At 35.9% G+C, this 16,608-nt stretch overlaps 1 protein-coding gene across 1 annotated transcript in view; it reads left to right on the plus strand.

Moving 5' to 3' along the window:
* The window catches only part of PTPRM (protein tyrosine phosphatase receptor type M), a 341,545-nt gene that overhangs the window by 125,613 nt on the left and 199,324 nt on the right, over positions 1-16,608 (plus strand). The window contains exons 7-10 of the mRNA XM_031062267.1: positions 3,851-4,159; positions 7,265-7,374; positions 9,650-9,851; positions 13,559-13,661. Of these exons, the coding sequence (XP_030918127.1) occupies positions 3,851-4,159; positions 7,265-7,374; positions 9,650-9,851; positions 13,559-13,661 (724 nt within the window). The remainder of the gene's footprint in view (positions 1-3,850; positions 4,160-7,264; positions 7,375-9,649; positions 9,852-13,558; positions 13,662-16,608) is intronic.

The following is a 16,608-nucleotide window of genomic DNA, read 5'->3' on the forward strand; positions in this document are numbered from 1 at the left end:
CAGGCACCAGCAGGGGAATGGGGAAAGACGTAGCTGGCTAAGCTTCAGGCCTGACAGGCAGTGTGCTCCTTTGGGGAGAAAACCTCTTCCCTTACGAATCAGGTGGCCTCATTTTCCCCATTTGCCTCATGATTTGTACCAGTAAGGCATAAGAAAATAGCTAGAGTGCTAAGGAGCAGCAGAGGCTCGGTTCTAAAAAACTGCAGTGGGTGGAGAGATCTGCCTGTGTAACCTCTGCAGGTGGGCATTTGCCAGGTTAGGAGGTGGCAAAGGCTTAGCAAATAGCACTCATGCTATGAAGTACATATGTTGTATATAATACAGTTGGTGTCATGTGTTGAACTCCTTATTCTTCTGCTCTGAAATGTGTGATTTCAGCTGTGATCAGCAGCACTGTGACTCTATGTAGCTATCACTTACCATACCTGGTGCAAGGTAACAGCAACAGGCCATTGCTGGGATGACAGCCTTCCGCTTCACAGGGATAGTTAGTGCAAGTCTCCCGAGCACAATAGCAGCATCCCGGAAGGATGCCTGTTTCTTCACTTACAGTTGGGAACTCAGTACCTTCACCAAAATTGGGAAAGTGATAAATCCTTCAGAAAGTAAAATCAACTAAATGAAGTCATCATGCCCTAGTAATTAATTCAGTTTTCCCTTTTAAATCACAGTCATTAGCTGTCATTCTTTTAGTGCTGCTTAGCAGTTTCCTTTCCCCAAGTATCCTGTGTCCTTCCTGATGAAGAGCATATACCTTCCAGTATATTAGAAGTGATGTACTGTGCTCTCAGACCCATATTACAATAAAGATAGATAGATAGATAGATAGATAGATAGATAGATAGATAGATAGATAGATAGATAGATAGATAGATAGATAGATAGATAGATAGATAGATAGATAGATAGATAGATAGATAGATAGATAGATAGATAGATAGATAGATAGATAGATAGATAGATAGATAGATAGATAGATAGATAGATAGATAGATAGATAGATAGATAGATAGATAGATAGATAGATAGATAGATAGATAGATAGATAGATAGATAATCAGATTTTTTTTTCACAGTTAGGGTGGTCAGGCATCAGAATAGGTTGCCCAGGGAGGTGTTGGGAGTGACAATCCTTAGAGGTGCTCAAGAGGAATCTGGATCTAGCATTGGGTGTGGTGGTTTAGTGGTTTAGGGGTTACAGTGACAGCGCTGTTTTGACAGGTGGACTTCATGATGTTAAAGATCTCTTCCAACCTTGATGATTCTGTGATTCTATTCTGTGAAATATTTCCTCTGTCATATACAGTGGTACCACCAGAGAAATTCAGTTTAGCTGCTAAATTGAGCAAATGGAAACTTAGTTTTCTAGCTTTTGTTGCACTAACTGCTATTTTTCAGGGCTCTTTTGAGCCACATGGCTTTTTTAATCGCAAAATTCCATTGTTACCTTAGCCTTTTTTTTCTAGTTGAAAGTAGGGCTGTTAAAGGACTCATTAATGACAGGGTTCATTCGAGCCCTATTAGTTGTGTAATCTCTGAATGAATGGTAGGAAAAGATATATGAGCTGTATACCTGTCTGATGCTATGGTTTACAGAATCCAGTCAGGAGCCAAAGCAACCAGGGTATTGGCCTTGTCTGATGAGCTTTGTCCTTTGAATATCAAGGGAAACTGTATTGTCTCTATCCTTTACAGTCTAAACTCTTCTTTCCCTTGTGTCTTTTGTTGGAGGTGAAAATGTATCTGTCATTCTCATAGATTTAACTAGAGGGCTAACTTGTACTTTTTATTAAGGTAACATGACATAAGAATACCTTCCTCCTGGGCAGAAATCTTGGATAGGTTTTGATCCAGGTATTTTGTACAGCCACTCAGTTTCTCTTCTGAAATGCTATGAATTAGGTTTATGTCTCTAATAAAATGATTTCTCAGCTCCCCTGTGAATTTTCTGATGTGCCCACTGTGGAACTAAGCAGGCTGTTCCACATTCTTGCAGCCAGGAGCTTTGTTCAGTTGTTTAATGTTGTATGTCAGGGTCACCTCAATTTTTTTTGGTTTTTATTTCTATTTAGCCCATTCAGATACAATTACAGTTACACAATAATTCTCAAATGTCCTTTGCTATTCATCATCTCACCTAAAACAAGAAATTCTTAGAAGCTGGAATGAAATTAAAAAACAAAACAGGAAAACTCATTTTTCTATTAAGTTGATGTCTGAATTACACAGAAGTAAATGTTTAGGAAGTTACTGAATCCATATGCCAGTCTTTGAGGTTTGCTTCATATTAATTTTAATGGTTGTAGCAATAGAAATGTGGCAAAGCCCCCAGATGCCAGAATTCTTAGCTGGGATGCCTGAGCATGGAAGCAGATAAATGGCTCAATAGCGATTTATCCTTAGTGGGGACATTTCTACCTCTCAGTCAAGTCGTTAGAAAGGAGACTAGGATTAGTATTTGGTTTGGTTTTCCATTTTTTCACCAATTGCCAAATATTCTATGCTGATTATCAACATTGTTTGACAGTGAAAATTAATTTTAAAAAAATTAAAAAACAGCTGGATGATTTAAAAGGAGAAAAAAATAACCTGCTTTGTAGATGCTAGAACAAGCAATTTCTTAACACCTTTTCTTCAAGGAGTTAAGATGAATAACATCTTTGAACAAATATTTCAAGCATGCAGGGATAATGTTAAAAAGTAAAAAGATGAAATCCTGTGTAAATTGTTTAGAACATTCCTAGTGAAGACATGTTGATTAATAAACATAAAAGGAGGAAGATGCATATTAATTTGTTTACGTATAAGAGTCTTCTAACTCATTAAAAGTCTTCTAAGTGTTTAACTAGTGAAGCAGTGGATAAAACCTGACATTGTCTTTAATCTTTTTGAGGACTCAAATATGAAAAAACCCAGATTATTGCTAAGTATGTATAATAGCTCTGTTAATGACAGTGTTTTGAAAATATGGGGGGGTATCAGCTCAGTGGCTCTGCTGTAATATGGTTGAAATTTTAATTCGCTTTTCCATCTCAGTTGCTGTGACCAGTAGGATTGAAGAAAATTTAAGTTTATCAACCACAATCTTTGTTGCTTGTTTATATATTTTCGTAGTTTTGATTGATGGCTCATTTTCAACTAGGAGATCTCTAGAAAAGGATGCAGGAGAATATCTTGTTTATTTTGTATGTTTGCTAAACCACTATAACAAATTGAGGTATTTGCACTATTAACAGCTAATGTTTTTGTGGAAAAAACCCTATGGTCTAGTTTAAAGAAATTGGAGTATTAACTTACTGTCCTGGACAAATAGAGATTGCATAATTGCATTCAGTCTAACTTAAAAACAAATTAATAAGAAATAGCTTAAAGATGAGACATCTAGCCTTTGTATAATCAGTCCTGCAAGAAAATCAACATATATTTGCAAGTTTACTCTGAAATTACATTTTCTTTTTAGATACTTGTTTTGTGCAGGTTTTTGCTCTAAAAGTGTTAATACAAATAACTTGTGCAAAAGAAATTGGACATGCTTAATTTTTGCAAGCAACAAATAGTTATAGAAGCGTCATTTCAGCTGTATCATGCAATTTGAGTTGAATCATAAGAACTTTTTAGTGTTTTGTTTGCGCTTCATTTTTCAGCAGACGCTTCTCACTCATTTCTCCATTTTCCCCTGCTTTTTCAGAGGGGAATAATATGATACTTCTATTATACTGTGATTCTATACAGCAATGGATTTCTGTTTCTGCTTGTCTGGCATACTTGTAGAACTGTACGACTTATTTCTCACGTCACTATTCTAACATGAATAAGTAATCACAGCAGAATTGTGTTGGTTATTTTGCAGATCCCATGCGTGGGCCCCGAAGACTGGAGGTTGTGGAAATCAAATCTAGGCAGATCACCATCTGCTGGGAGCCCTTTGGATATAATGTCACACGTTGCCATCGCTACAACCTCACAGTCCATTACCGCTACCAGGCTGGAGGACAGGAGCAAGTGAGAGAGGAGGTCAGCTGGGATACAGAAAGTTCCCATCCCCAGCACACAATTACCAACCTATCACCATACACAAATGTCAGCATCAAATTAGTGCTGATGAATCCCGAAGGACGGAAGGAAAGCCAAGAACTTGTAGTGCAAACTGATGAAGATGGTGAGATTTTGTATTTGCATATACATGATACATGACCTGATAGTATAAATTTTCTGTATAAGAGCACGTTCTGCTTTCACTAAAATTCGTAACAGACTTTCCACCAACCTCACCAATTTTAGTAAAGCTCCATTATTAGAGGGATCTTTCACATAACCTCTAACATCCCACAATAGTTTAATAATTTCATCCTTAGATTTGTAGCTTCTGCTTGAACTATGTTCTGCCTCTTTAAAGTTCCAGTATGGGTTTGAAGAAATTCCGGGTGATTTTCAGCAGTATCCTCATGGAAGCTCCCCTACTGAGTGGTGTGCTCTGCACCAAATATTTGTTCTTGATTTGCAGTTTCAGTTTCTCTGTCTTTGGCTTTCTAACTACTAGACGCTGTTAGTTGCTAATTCAGACACTATATTCCATATACAGGTATTGAAATATACAGATATTCCCTTCCTTTTAATAATTTTCAACTCCCATGGGGTTTTCAGATCTCTTTTTCAAAAAAAAAAATATTTTGATTATTAATAAAAAATGTAATTAGCTAATGTATTTTTCAAGGCAGAGACAGCAGAACTGGGTAATGTGTCTCTGCAATGCTCTAATAATGTTACATGAAAAGATTAAACCTTCCTCTCAAGTCTTCTATGATATTATTTTGATTACACTTGCAGAGAGTTAACTGCAGCTCTGTTAGCTACAGTACCAAAATGCAACTTCCTTGTTGAATTGGTCATACACCAGGAATCAGTTTCACCTTTCCAGAATACTCTGTGCTGATATATAGCCCCTTACAAATTTACCTTAGTTTTTTTGACCTTGGTTTTTGTTCTTTCGAATGCATACAGTTCAAAGGAACCTTGTCAAATGACTTGGCATTGCTTTTTATCACAGATCTGTCTGCCTTCCATTTTTATCATCTGAAATCTGAACAGGAATGGATTTGTATTTTCTTCCTGATCAATGACAAATTTCCTTAAAACATGATGGAAATATTTCTAGTAAAAACTTTAGCAGTGATGAGCTCCTTTTATAATAAATACTTGAAGTCTGTCATTTAAGCCTATTAAATTATTTAATACATGCTGTATTGATTTTATGTAGTACTAATTTCTAATCAAAATATATGAGGGAATAAATTAAACAATTTAGGAATATATAGTTACTAATGAAACATTTTCAGCAAAGCATAGCTAACAAAAAGAAATGTTTAATTAGAATTAATTGTGCTGTCATGCTCTACATTTAATTTGGTTCAATTGTAGGATGACAGTGCTGAAGAGCTTAATGTTGTCTGGGATGTTTATGTGTTTTATCTAAAATTTCTTGTTCCTCTCCCTCTGGAACTTCACATTATTTCAGGACCTATTAAAAACCAGTGTCACTGTCTGAGAGAATACCTTGAAAAAAATTACAACTTTTTAGTGCACTGTACACATTCAGCAAGGTATATAAGTCTGAAAGTTAACATACTGACCCAAATAATCATCATAATTTTTCAAATCACACAATCTTGTTGGTTGCAAGGGACTTCTAGAGCTCATTTAGTCCAACCTTCTGCTCGCAGAAGATCAGGTGATAGCAGATTGCTCAAGGCCTTGTACAGTTGAGCATAAGTACATCTCTAGGTGACCTCAGCCAGTGTTTGAACCCGCCCTGTATGGCATAGCTGCTCAGCGTTCATGACCTTCAGGTAATTTGAGAGGTTATCACAATGCTTTGCTCTACTTCCAGCTTATTTACACTATATTTAATTCCTCATCCTTTACACATAAATCATTAATCTCATTATTCCAAATGACTTTTGCCAGTTCTCCTACTTGGAAGCAAGGTTTAGTGCCCAGAATTAAGGTTGCCCTAAAGGTGTCATTGTACTGGTGCACCTAGGACTGGTAAGCCAGTTCAGAGCCTGTGTCCTTGGAGCTTCCACTTGGTAGAGAAAGGAGCTCTCTGGAGAGCTATGGAGAGGTGATCAAAAAGCCTTAAACCTTGTAAACTCCCACAGCAACAGCATGGAACAGTAGAAGTTCTCTAGCAGAAATACAGAGGAAGTTCTGTACCAGAAGTGCCAACAGGAAGGAGTCACCAAATGTCTTGCAGATTTTTCTATTCCTTAACCATTTGAGTAAATCTCAGGAAGGAGTCTGAGAAATTATTTCACTGTAGCAAATGGCTTCCACCTTCTTTCTGTGGCAAGTAGAAAATGTTATGTGAATCTTTCTATTGGATTTTCATGTGGAGTTTGTGTCAAAGTGCTAATGCCATAATGCCTGTTGCTTCACAACAGTCCTGTGTGCATTTTTTAGGAGTTTTTTCTTTTTTGCATTACTTTACCAGTGTTGTTAAAAAATGAAATCACAGATATACGTCTACTTGCTGTTTACACATCTCCTCTAAAAATTACATTGTCTTGGGGATAAGGCAATGGTTGCAGAACAAATAGGAAACACAAGTTTCCTACCTGAGAGCAGTTTTGCACAGCTTTCCTCAGAACCTTCTGACATGCCTGACTCTTCACATCTTTTCTCCCACATTAAGAGACTTACAAGAAAAAATTATGTCAGATTTTTACTTTGACTATTTCGTACTTTTCTTATGTCCATCCTGTTGTCAGTTTTCAGCCCTACTGTCAGTGAGCATTGCTATTCAATGCAATATGTGGCTCATCTTTCCTGTATAACTTTCCTGTGAAACTATACTTTTTATTCAATGCTTGTCCATTTTCGTGTATGAATGTTTAATATGTTTTCTACTGTGGGAAGTAACACTGCTGATAAGTAGGTATCACGAGTAGATTTTACTTGTTTACTTGTGTTTACCTGTGTATATTTTACCTTATAAAAAGTTGATTTGTTCTATTTTTTAATTATCAGTAGGGGTTTACAGGAAATGTGTGATGCTCACTAATTCATTCTTACACTGAAGGTGACACGTTATGGCACTGTCTTGTTAAATAAATTGTTCTTCTCCTGAGCTACCCTGGCCTTTGCTTCGCTCTTTGGGGAAATTATGGTGGGATGGTTTTTATGCCTCAGCAGTACAAATATTTAAACAGAGCATGTCCTTCTGAGATTTTTCTTAAAACCACTTCTTTTTTTTGTAATCTGTTAGTCCCGAGTGCTGTGCCACTTGAATCGATTCAAGGGAGTACCTTTGAAGAGAAGATTTTTCTTCAGTGGAGGGAGCCAGCGCAGACATATGGTGTGATTACTTTGTATGAGGTATCTAGAAATTTGCCACATTTTATGTCTAGTTTTTATGCTCCAAAATGCATAATCATAAAAAAATCAATGTGTTTTTACAGTTTGTGTAAAATTAAGTTAATTTTAAGAACAGTAGCCATTTAAAATGAAATACGATGTAAGAGTGAATTATGCAGGACCCAGCATGTCCTCGAGTTACCAACTTTAAGAAACCTGCTGTATCTAGAACCATGATCTAGCATTATATCTAGTACTCTAGATCAAATATTTAAAAGATTGAAAGACAGATCTTAGCAAATTCCTTAAAAATTTAGTTACATAAGTCAGTGGTTACAGGCAATGTCACATTTAGATAAGCCTCATTACAGGAAGCCTATTATAATAGAAACAAGCAGGCATAATTTTTAAAAATCTAGCTTTTTTAAAATGCAAATTCAACAAAATTGTATGTTGTTAGGTGTCTAAAAATCACTTCTTTTTCTCATGTGGAAGCTCTGCCTGAATACCTCTTAGAAAAATTGACAAAAGACTGCACAGATTAAGCTGTCAGACAATAATCACTGTTAAGCTTCTTACCTGACCTTACTACAAAATTGGTATTGAAATGCTTTGTTTAAAAAAACCCACCTAAATACAGTGTAATAGAAAAGTTAAACTGAATGGTAACCTATTGATACTGTTTTGAAAACTACATTATTGTAAGAGAATAAAATGTTATGAAAAAGTATGAATTGATTTTTTGTAAAGCTAACAACTTTCTAGCTACCACGACAGTTGCCTATGTTCAGGGATCAGAATGTTTTAATTAAGTGTTAATGTCGTTACTGTTGCTAGATTTATGTGCATAGAAACACACAATGGTGGATCTGGTTTCTACTTAGGAGCATGCCTGCGTGCCTAATTCCTCTGCTGAGGAGTACACCCACTGTATCCAGGCAGTTCATCCTGAAGTGCATGACTCCATCAGCTGTATTGAGATAGGGAGATTCATGTGAGCAATATGTTACCTTAATTTCTTTACTGATAAAAGTTCAGACAGTTGGTGGTTTAATCTTCTGTCATCTGATAGAATTAGAAGGGTTAGTTGGGTCCTTTTTAAGGTACTTGGAGTTCAGTTTATGGTTGAGGATTTGTAGAAGATATGCCTGTATCTCCTGTAATAAGGTCGGGGTTTATCTGAATACTATGGAAGTTTTTATTACTAATTTTCAGCACTTCATTGATGTTATATTAGATGGCTCATATAAAAATCAATTTTCATTAGGTCAGAGGTTTTAGGAAATCTCAAGTGTTTAAGGTGTGTAACATCGACACTTGGATCTGTCTATATACTATATTATGGGTCCTCTTAATTAAAATTATATTGAATAAGTTTAGCAAAAAGAATGTTAATTATCACTTTATATAATAAGGGTCTTGGAATTACTCGCAGGAAAATGAAACTTTAAAAGCCAAAGGAGGGGTGAATAATTTTTACTTTTCTATTTTTTTAATAGCTTTCATATTTTTAAATGGCTTTCATATTCTTAAATTCTCATTACAGTGCATAGAAATCAGTAATTAATAGAAGAAGTCTGGATCAAGTTTTACTGTGAACTTACATTAACATTTCTAATGAAAACTAAAAATACTGTTTGAATCAAAGAAGGAACTGAGGATACAATATACATTGCATATATTACTTAACGCTTATCTTTTTTTCCCTCCAAACGAGAATCTGACCTAGGTACAATACAATAACCTGAAAAAATCCAAATTAGCAATTGTAATAGCTGAGCTTCAGACTGAAATAGAAGCTTTACCCAATTTCTGAAAAATTTGCCTTAAGCTGCCCTTATCATCTTTTACAGATAACCTCATTCAGGGCAAAGTGTAATTATAGTAAAGTCAGCTGGAAATGAGGGGCTGCACTCCCTCTTGGTCACTTCTCAGTTATTACCTGTTTGTATTGGTTTTGTTACTGGTGCTGATGAAAACCAACATTAAGATGAATTCAAAATGTGACACTGTTAAAGGCAGCATCTTGAAGGAATTAACGTAAGCCTGAACCCATCCTTTAGAGTTGTAATCTAGCTGCCTCTAAGTCTCTGTATCTCTAAAAGTAATAACTCATACAAGTTACGACTCAGTTCCTGTGCTCCTTCCTGGGATTCGGGATTTGAAGAGTATAAGAGAGTAAGATAGCTTATCATAAAATGTCTGACAGCGCATACATCAGAAGGGTTTACTGGATAAAGATGTAATCTCTGTCCATCTGCTCAAGACAGTTTATAACTTTCTTATTCTTTTGCAGATCACCTACAAGGCAGTCAGTTCCTTTGACCCAGAAATAGATTTATCCAATCAAAGTGGACGAGTGTCAAAGCTAGGAAATGAAACACACTATCTGTTTTTCGGACTGTATCCTGGCACTACCTACTCTTTCACCATCAGAGCCAGCACAGCTAAAGGCTTTGGACCACCAATAACAAATCAGTTCACGACTAAAATATCAGGTACTTGATCAAAGAATATTATTTCCTTAGGATAATGAGTTGGGTGATTCTTTTGTTGTTTACTTCTTTAGAATTTAACAAGCAGCAAATTGAAAAACGAAGAACACATTCATCCCAGAAGATGTCAAAGTGACATGTATTACCATGCATGAAGAACTTCCAAGTGCTTAAATATTAGCTAGTATTTTGAAATTCCTGTCCTCAACTGTAACATATCACTCAAGAAAACCCTGTGAATTATGTGTTTGCAGCCAGTGCCAGCTGCAGTTGCAACATTTAGCATAGGGTTTTTTTGGGCCTGAAGATGAGGGTTTCATTCAGAGCTTAGTCAGCCTTGCCATGATTCTAAATTAGAACAGTAACAGTGCTGGAAAATCTCTTTAATGAGCCATGAACAATCGAGAGTAGGGCAGAGATGCTGTACATCTAGAGCTCACTTAGGAACTGTAGTTAGCTGCCAGGCTGACTGTGTTCTAACAGGCATGGGGACTGAAGTGGATACGAAACCGTATTAGACAAGAACATCAGGACTGGTGGTTTTCAGATAACAGCAGCATGACTCTGTCACTTCTGCAGATCCTTGACCAATATTTCAAACCCTCCCTTGAGACAGAGGAACACTTCATTGAGGGGATGGAATATTATTGCATCTTCCAAAATGCTTATGTAATTCATGACAAAATGTTTTGCAAAGTTACGGTTGAAATCCCTTTATTCTTCACTTCTCTACGGTCTGCTTCAGAATTAAACTGGCAGTTCAATAATGAACTGGCCCCTTGATAATATTTATAGAAAATTGCCCTACCTATTTTTGGTCAACTGGGCTTTCCAGAAAGCATTTGGGTACAAAATCTTCTTATTCTTTTGCTCTCATTCTGTGTACTTCTCCCACATCCCTCATTTTCTGTCCTCACTGGAATGAAAAAACTGACAAGTTTTTATCAGAAATAGCATAATTTCTCCTATCTTATTATAGGAGAGGACAGTTAATGCTAGGTGGAAGTTATTGCCAATGCAGCTGTTTGTAGAGAAACAAAAATGTTGTTAATTTTCGAGTTAGACAATTAACTCTGTATGGAACAAGAAAGCAACACTGATCAGTAAAGATGGAGTTTGTTTTCCATCCCCTTTCCTATACCAAGCAGAAATTTTCTCTGTCAAAAATCAATTTCTGACCTGGCAGAAATGAGTTTTTTATGAGTTTGGATGATGAGAACACCCCTTATTAGAATGAGGAGTGGAGACTACTGAGTATGGATGAGAATCTGGACATTTGGGAATAGTACTAGATCTTAAATTGTTGTTTTCTAAAATGATACATCATCAAAAGAAATTCACTAGTGGGAACAGGCATTGCAGGAGTGCTTGAGAGTGAGGCAAACCTCCAAATCTCCATGTGGTGAGGTTCTGCAGACTGTCTTGTCTGCATCTCACTGTCTCATTGCTTCCTCAGTTACTGTACTAACAAGAAGTGTTTATGTCTTGTCGATAAGTAATTAAAACCAACTCTGAATTTAGAAGAGAAACAAAATGTATGTATTTTTAAATAAAATTAAAAAGTTCTGGCTAGCATTATAGCTGTTGAATATGGAACCCTCTTTGCAGTGCTATTGGCTGTGATCTCATTGTCTCACTGGAAAGCTTTGAGGCTCTTTCGTGTGGCCAGTGATCTCCATTTTGGACAGATGTGAAACAGAACTTCAGAACATTTCTGGATGAAAGGTTTCACTGTTTTTTAGAACATATTAGGTGCAATTTGACCAATTTTTGCATTTTACTCTGTCTAATTCTGGACTGCATTTTCTTCTGAATAAAAACCTCTAAATTTCCTGTCAAGTGTTTTGAATAGTACTCTTATGTACTGGAAACAGTTACTGTGTTTTATTTTACATTTATTACATGAATATTTGAATATTTCTGTTTTCTTTGTTTATTAATAAGTTCCTTCTTTACATCTAGGCAGTGTGGAGGAGGAATAGTCCTAAAGTAGTCAAGGAAAATGGAGAAAAGAAAAAGTAGCCAGGACTAAAGGTTATGACTGGGAGAACCACAACTCATTCTGGGAGAGGAAGACAGTCTTGCTCTTTATAGGGACACTAAAATTAGTAAAGAGAGCAAGTAGGGACTTAGGACTCATAAATTTAGGAAAATCAGAAGACTTGCTAAGATGTGGGCAGTAGAACAAGGACAAGAAGTGACAGAGTAGTCAAAAAATGTTCAGAGTTTATACAGCTTTTGGGGATACAGTTCCTGTCAATTCTTGTTTTCAGGATGGTCAGGTTGAGAATGGGACATTATATGAACAAGTTCTGGATATTCAAAACTGCAGCGTGTGCCTGAACCTTTAATGTAGTGTTTGATAGTATGACTTAAGTGGTACCCAAATTACTTAAAATGATTAGTCTTAATGTTTGTGCCTTATATCGAGGATTTTAAACAGAATAAAACCTTCTCAGCATTACAAGGAGGCTTTTGAAGACTATTTTTTTTTAATTTGTGAAACATTTCTAAACTGGTGAATACCAATGCAAAGCAATGAAGATTTTAATGTTTTCACAGCAGTCTGAGGAATTGCGGAGTACAGAGCAATTCTTAACACAGTCCTTACTTGGATACGTAGAGCCCTTTGGATAAAGAGAGAAATTCATTTACCTTTCAAGTAGATGCAGATAGTACTGGCAAAATGAAAATTATTGGAAAATACACTGGAAAATAATTTCCTAGAGGTTGATACTATCTGTATGTGAAGCATAATACACTCTATTGGTATGGTATACACAAAGTATTCAATAAGAGGAAACTGAATGAATTGAGAAGAACTAAATGAATCTTTGGAAGAATCTTCTCAGGAAAAAGTCTTCTTCCCCACCAAACATGTTTTGCCTTTCAAGTGGGAATTAGTTTAGGGAAGTTAATTGCCCTGCATTATTCCTGCAGTCAGAAGAAACCGTTGGAATGACCACTTTTTGCTTCTCTAGCCTTTAAATCTGTTAATTGTGCATCACCATTAACAAGTGAACAATAAGGATGCGGCAGCCTGTCAAATAACTAATTAACTGAGTAGCCTTCCCTCCGATGTAACGATACAAATGTGAGTAGATGATAGCAGTGAAGAAAGAAGCAACAGTAAAAGGCAGTAACTGAGGCATCATTTGTTTTAATCACAACTGTAAATCTTTAATGAAGACAGTTTGCAAAAGTGCTGAGTGGGGCTTCAGACCAAGATAAACTCTTGTCTTGGTGGACAATCGACTCAAGACAGTTATAGCACTAGTTAAAATTCCAGGAAAAACAAATTATGAGAGTACATCCTGATACAGCTGTCATACTGAGAAAACTGGGCTCAGTTTCAAAAGCAATAGTCACTTCAGCATGCACATTTGCAGATGCTGTTCTTAAGATAACTTTTCATTTCCAAGTCATGGATTCTCAATAGTTTCTGCAAACTTACTCCCACTACTATCGGTTTCCTGTCTTGAAACTGGGAGTGAGCTGGTATTTCTTTATTTGGGATTTGTTGGGGTTTATTTTCCTGAAGCTATTTAACAGTTGTCTCACACTTGCATCGTAACAGAAAGCATCTTAGACTTGTAGTATAGTCTTAATATTTGAAGAAGCCTTTAAAATTGCATATTCAAATAAAGATACACCTCTTGAAAGAAGAAATACAGGAATAATGATTTTATTTGCCTCTTTTCTTATTCTAGCACCCTCTATGCCACCGTATGAACTTGAAACACCTTTGAATCAAACTGACAGCACTGTGACAGTCTTGCTGAAACCTGCACAGAGCAGAGGCGCTCCTGTCAGGTACTGGGGGAGAAATTCTTTATGAAATTAAAAACCAAATTGATTGATTTCTTGGACATATTTTCTGGGGATTTTCTACACAGCAATCAGTGTCTAAATTCATGTCTGTATTAGCTCTAATTAAATTAAATAACTGAAGAAAATGAAAGTGCTTTGATGTTGAGTGTTCATGTATTGTTTAAAGGATTTGATCCAGATGCAAGTGGCTTGTTCTTTGAAGATAAGGAACAAAGCCATTGTTCTGTTGTGTGGGTGGCTTCTTTAAGGTAATTGCTTACTGCAGTGTTATAAGTTCAAGGGCATATCACATTTTTTATGCTGAGCTACTGTCTTTAATATTCAGTATTTTTGTTTACTTCACAGATTTAAGGTAGTGAACTCTTAGTAAGTTAGCCAATTTAAACAGTGTGTACCAGTATGTACTGTAACATTCATAAAGTATTTACATTATTTGACCATGATAGCAGAAATAATTTAAACAAGCAACCTTTAAAACCAGTATCTTGGATTCTTCAGTGTTGTATAGTATCCATTAATGAATTTCCAATTTTCAGAGGTTTATCTCCCTGCCAGATACATGGTACTGTGTAAGTTCTTTATGAGTAGAATAAAGGATGCCTGATTTTGAGTGAGGAAGACAGAGAAATTGTTAATTATTTTAAATGAGAACCAGTAATGAGCTCAATACTCTGAATAAACAAAAACAGAGATGAGAAAGAGATTTTTCACAGCTATAGGATGTTTTTCCTTTTGGCTAACTGTGTGTCTTCCTTAATTCTTTCATTACTGTAGGAAATGTTTCCATCTATACTGAATGACTATCATATATCTTCATCCTGATGCTGTTTTTGATAATTTCTGTTCATCTGGGAAATGCAGATCTGGTATGCTTGTATATGCATGAATGAAAACAGATGGTCTTTGGCTTTCTTCAGAATATTCATACAATTCACATAATTAGGAATTTTTACTGTTAGTTGTATGTATTATATGTACATAGGTCTGCATTTTGGAAATGCTTTCCAGTTTTTCATTCAGACACCTTTTTAAAAATGAAATGCAGCAGAAGTCTGAACCACCTGAGAGAAAAAGCAGCAAATATTAGAGCATGTTTAATGAAACTGCTTTAGCAGGTTAGGTTAGAAACAGAATTATTTGATATTTGTCTGACTTTGTCTCACAAAGCTCTAGTGTAGTCCTTCTGAATTCAAGCATCTGGATGAAAATGATACAAGTTGGAGTCATTTTTTAAACATGAATGTATTAGGCTATTAATAATAATTGTTTCATTCTTTTTATCTACATCGTGAACGAAAGATGATTGGCTCCTTAGCAGTAGTGACATAACAGAAACTTCACTGACAATAGAAAGGAGCTCATTAGGAGATGAAAGTGTGCTAAATATGTGGATGAGTGGTTAGGGAAATAGGAGGAGAGATTTAAAGTGACATGAAGTTATAGAACTGACAGATGAACACACAGCAGCAAATTTACCAAGGTCCTTTGCAACAGGTCTTAAAATAAAATGAAGGCTGACTGGAAACTTGGTGTGTAAATGCTGAGTGAAGCAGAGTGAAAATGAAAGTTAGAACTTCTTAATACTTCTAACATTTTATAGTACACTCCACTCCCAAGCACACTGCTTGCAAAATACATTCTGCATATGGATTTTATCATCTTAATCTGTATTCATTGGGTGTTGAAAGTTTAGTCATACTTCATTTATCCACACCACTAGGCAAGATGCCTTGTATATTGATTCTGCTACAGCTACCAGCTTGCTTAATGCAGATATCTGAAACTGCTCTAAACTTTCAGCGTAAAAGACTGTTGTAACTTTATTGATTAACACATCAACCATGACACATAAAATTCTTCAATTCCTGAGATGGAAAAGGAGAGCACAAATTTCTGTCATTCACATCAACAAAGCTGATACCTGAGGTCATTCTGAAGTCCAGCTTTTTTTCTGTGATTAATTTTTTTTTGTCTTCTTAAATAAGAAAAATCCTGATATTTTATGCCACTTAGAAGCTGCACACAACCAGCACAACATCAAAGGAGAGAAGGTGCAATGCTGATTGCTTACATGTTGATTCACAAAAACAGACTTTATAGAAATGTTCAGAAAGCTCTGTTTGCAATGATTAAGTACACAATCATCATGAAGGCCAAATTGTATTCCAGGTTGTTGTAGAATAGGACTGGACATGATTGAAATGTATTTTGTCAGATTTTAAATACAGCAAATACTGCTTGCTTTGTCTCCAGATTCAGGTCCAGCATGTGTTATGGCTGTTGCTGTCTTTTTTTCAAGGAGATTAGTTTGGAATTATATATGTTTAAAGCAGTAATGCGTTCAGTAATGATGAATGCATGTACTTCTTTAACAGCTGGCTAAGCTATTTTGACGTTTGGAATGATTGTAGTTTGCAAGGCTTAAATGAAACAAAAAATGTTTAATTTAAGATGATCCCTTTGTGGAAATTGTGTAATATATGTCTTATTGCAGATACTCTCTTTTTTCAGATATTTGAATTTAAGAGTCCATAAAGTTTTGAAGAATTTGCATAAAAAGCATACAAATGCAAATATATTTTCTATGAGGGCTCTTCAACATCTGTTGAGGGGGGACTCACTCTTCCAAGGCAATACTGTTTGTATATTTTACTTCTCCAGGGCAAGTTAGCCTAAGGTTTAGAAGACTCTGGGGTCAAATTTTCGACAAATGTATAAATTGGTCAGTGCCATATACCCAACCAAAGAATGCTAATTTATTGCAAAGATCTGGCTCATACACAGGAATGATAAGTGTAATGCTCAGTTACTGTGTGCGTTTAGTGCTATTTATACATTCATCTGTGTTAGAAAGAACTTTAGATTGTTTGCCGCAGTGCATAATGAAAGGTTCTTGTGACCTCCTGTGAAAAAAGTTGTCTTGCAATTT

This window comes from Geospiza fortis, unplaced genomic scaffold, assembly GCF_000277835.1.
Source record: "Geospiza fortis unplaced genomic scaffold, GeoFor_1.0 scaffold471, whole genome shotgun sequence".
NCBI lineage: Eukaryota > Metazoa > Chordata > Aves > Passeriformes > Thraupidae > Geospiza > Geospiza fortis.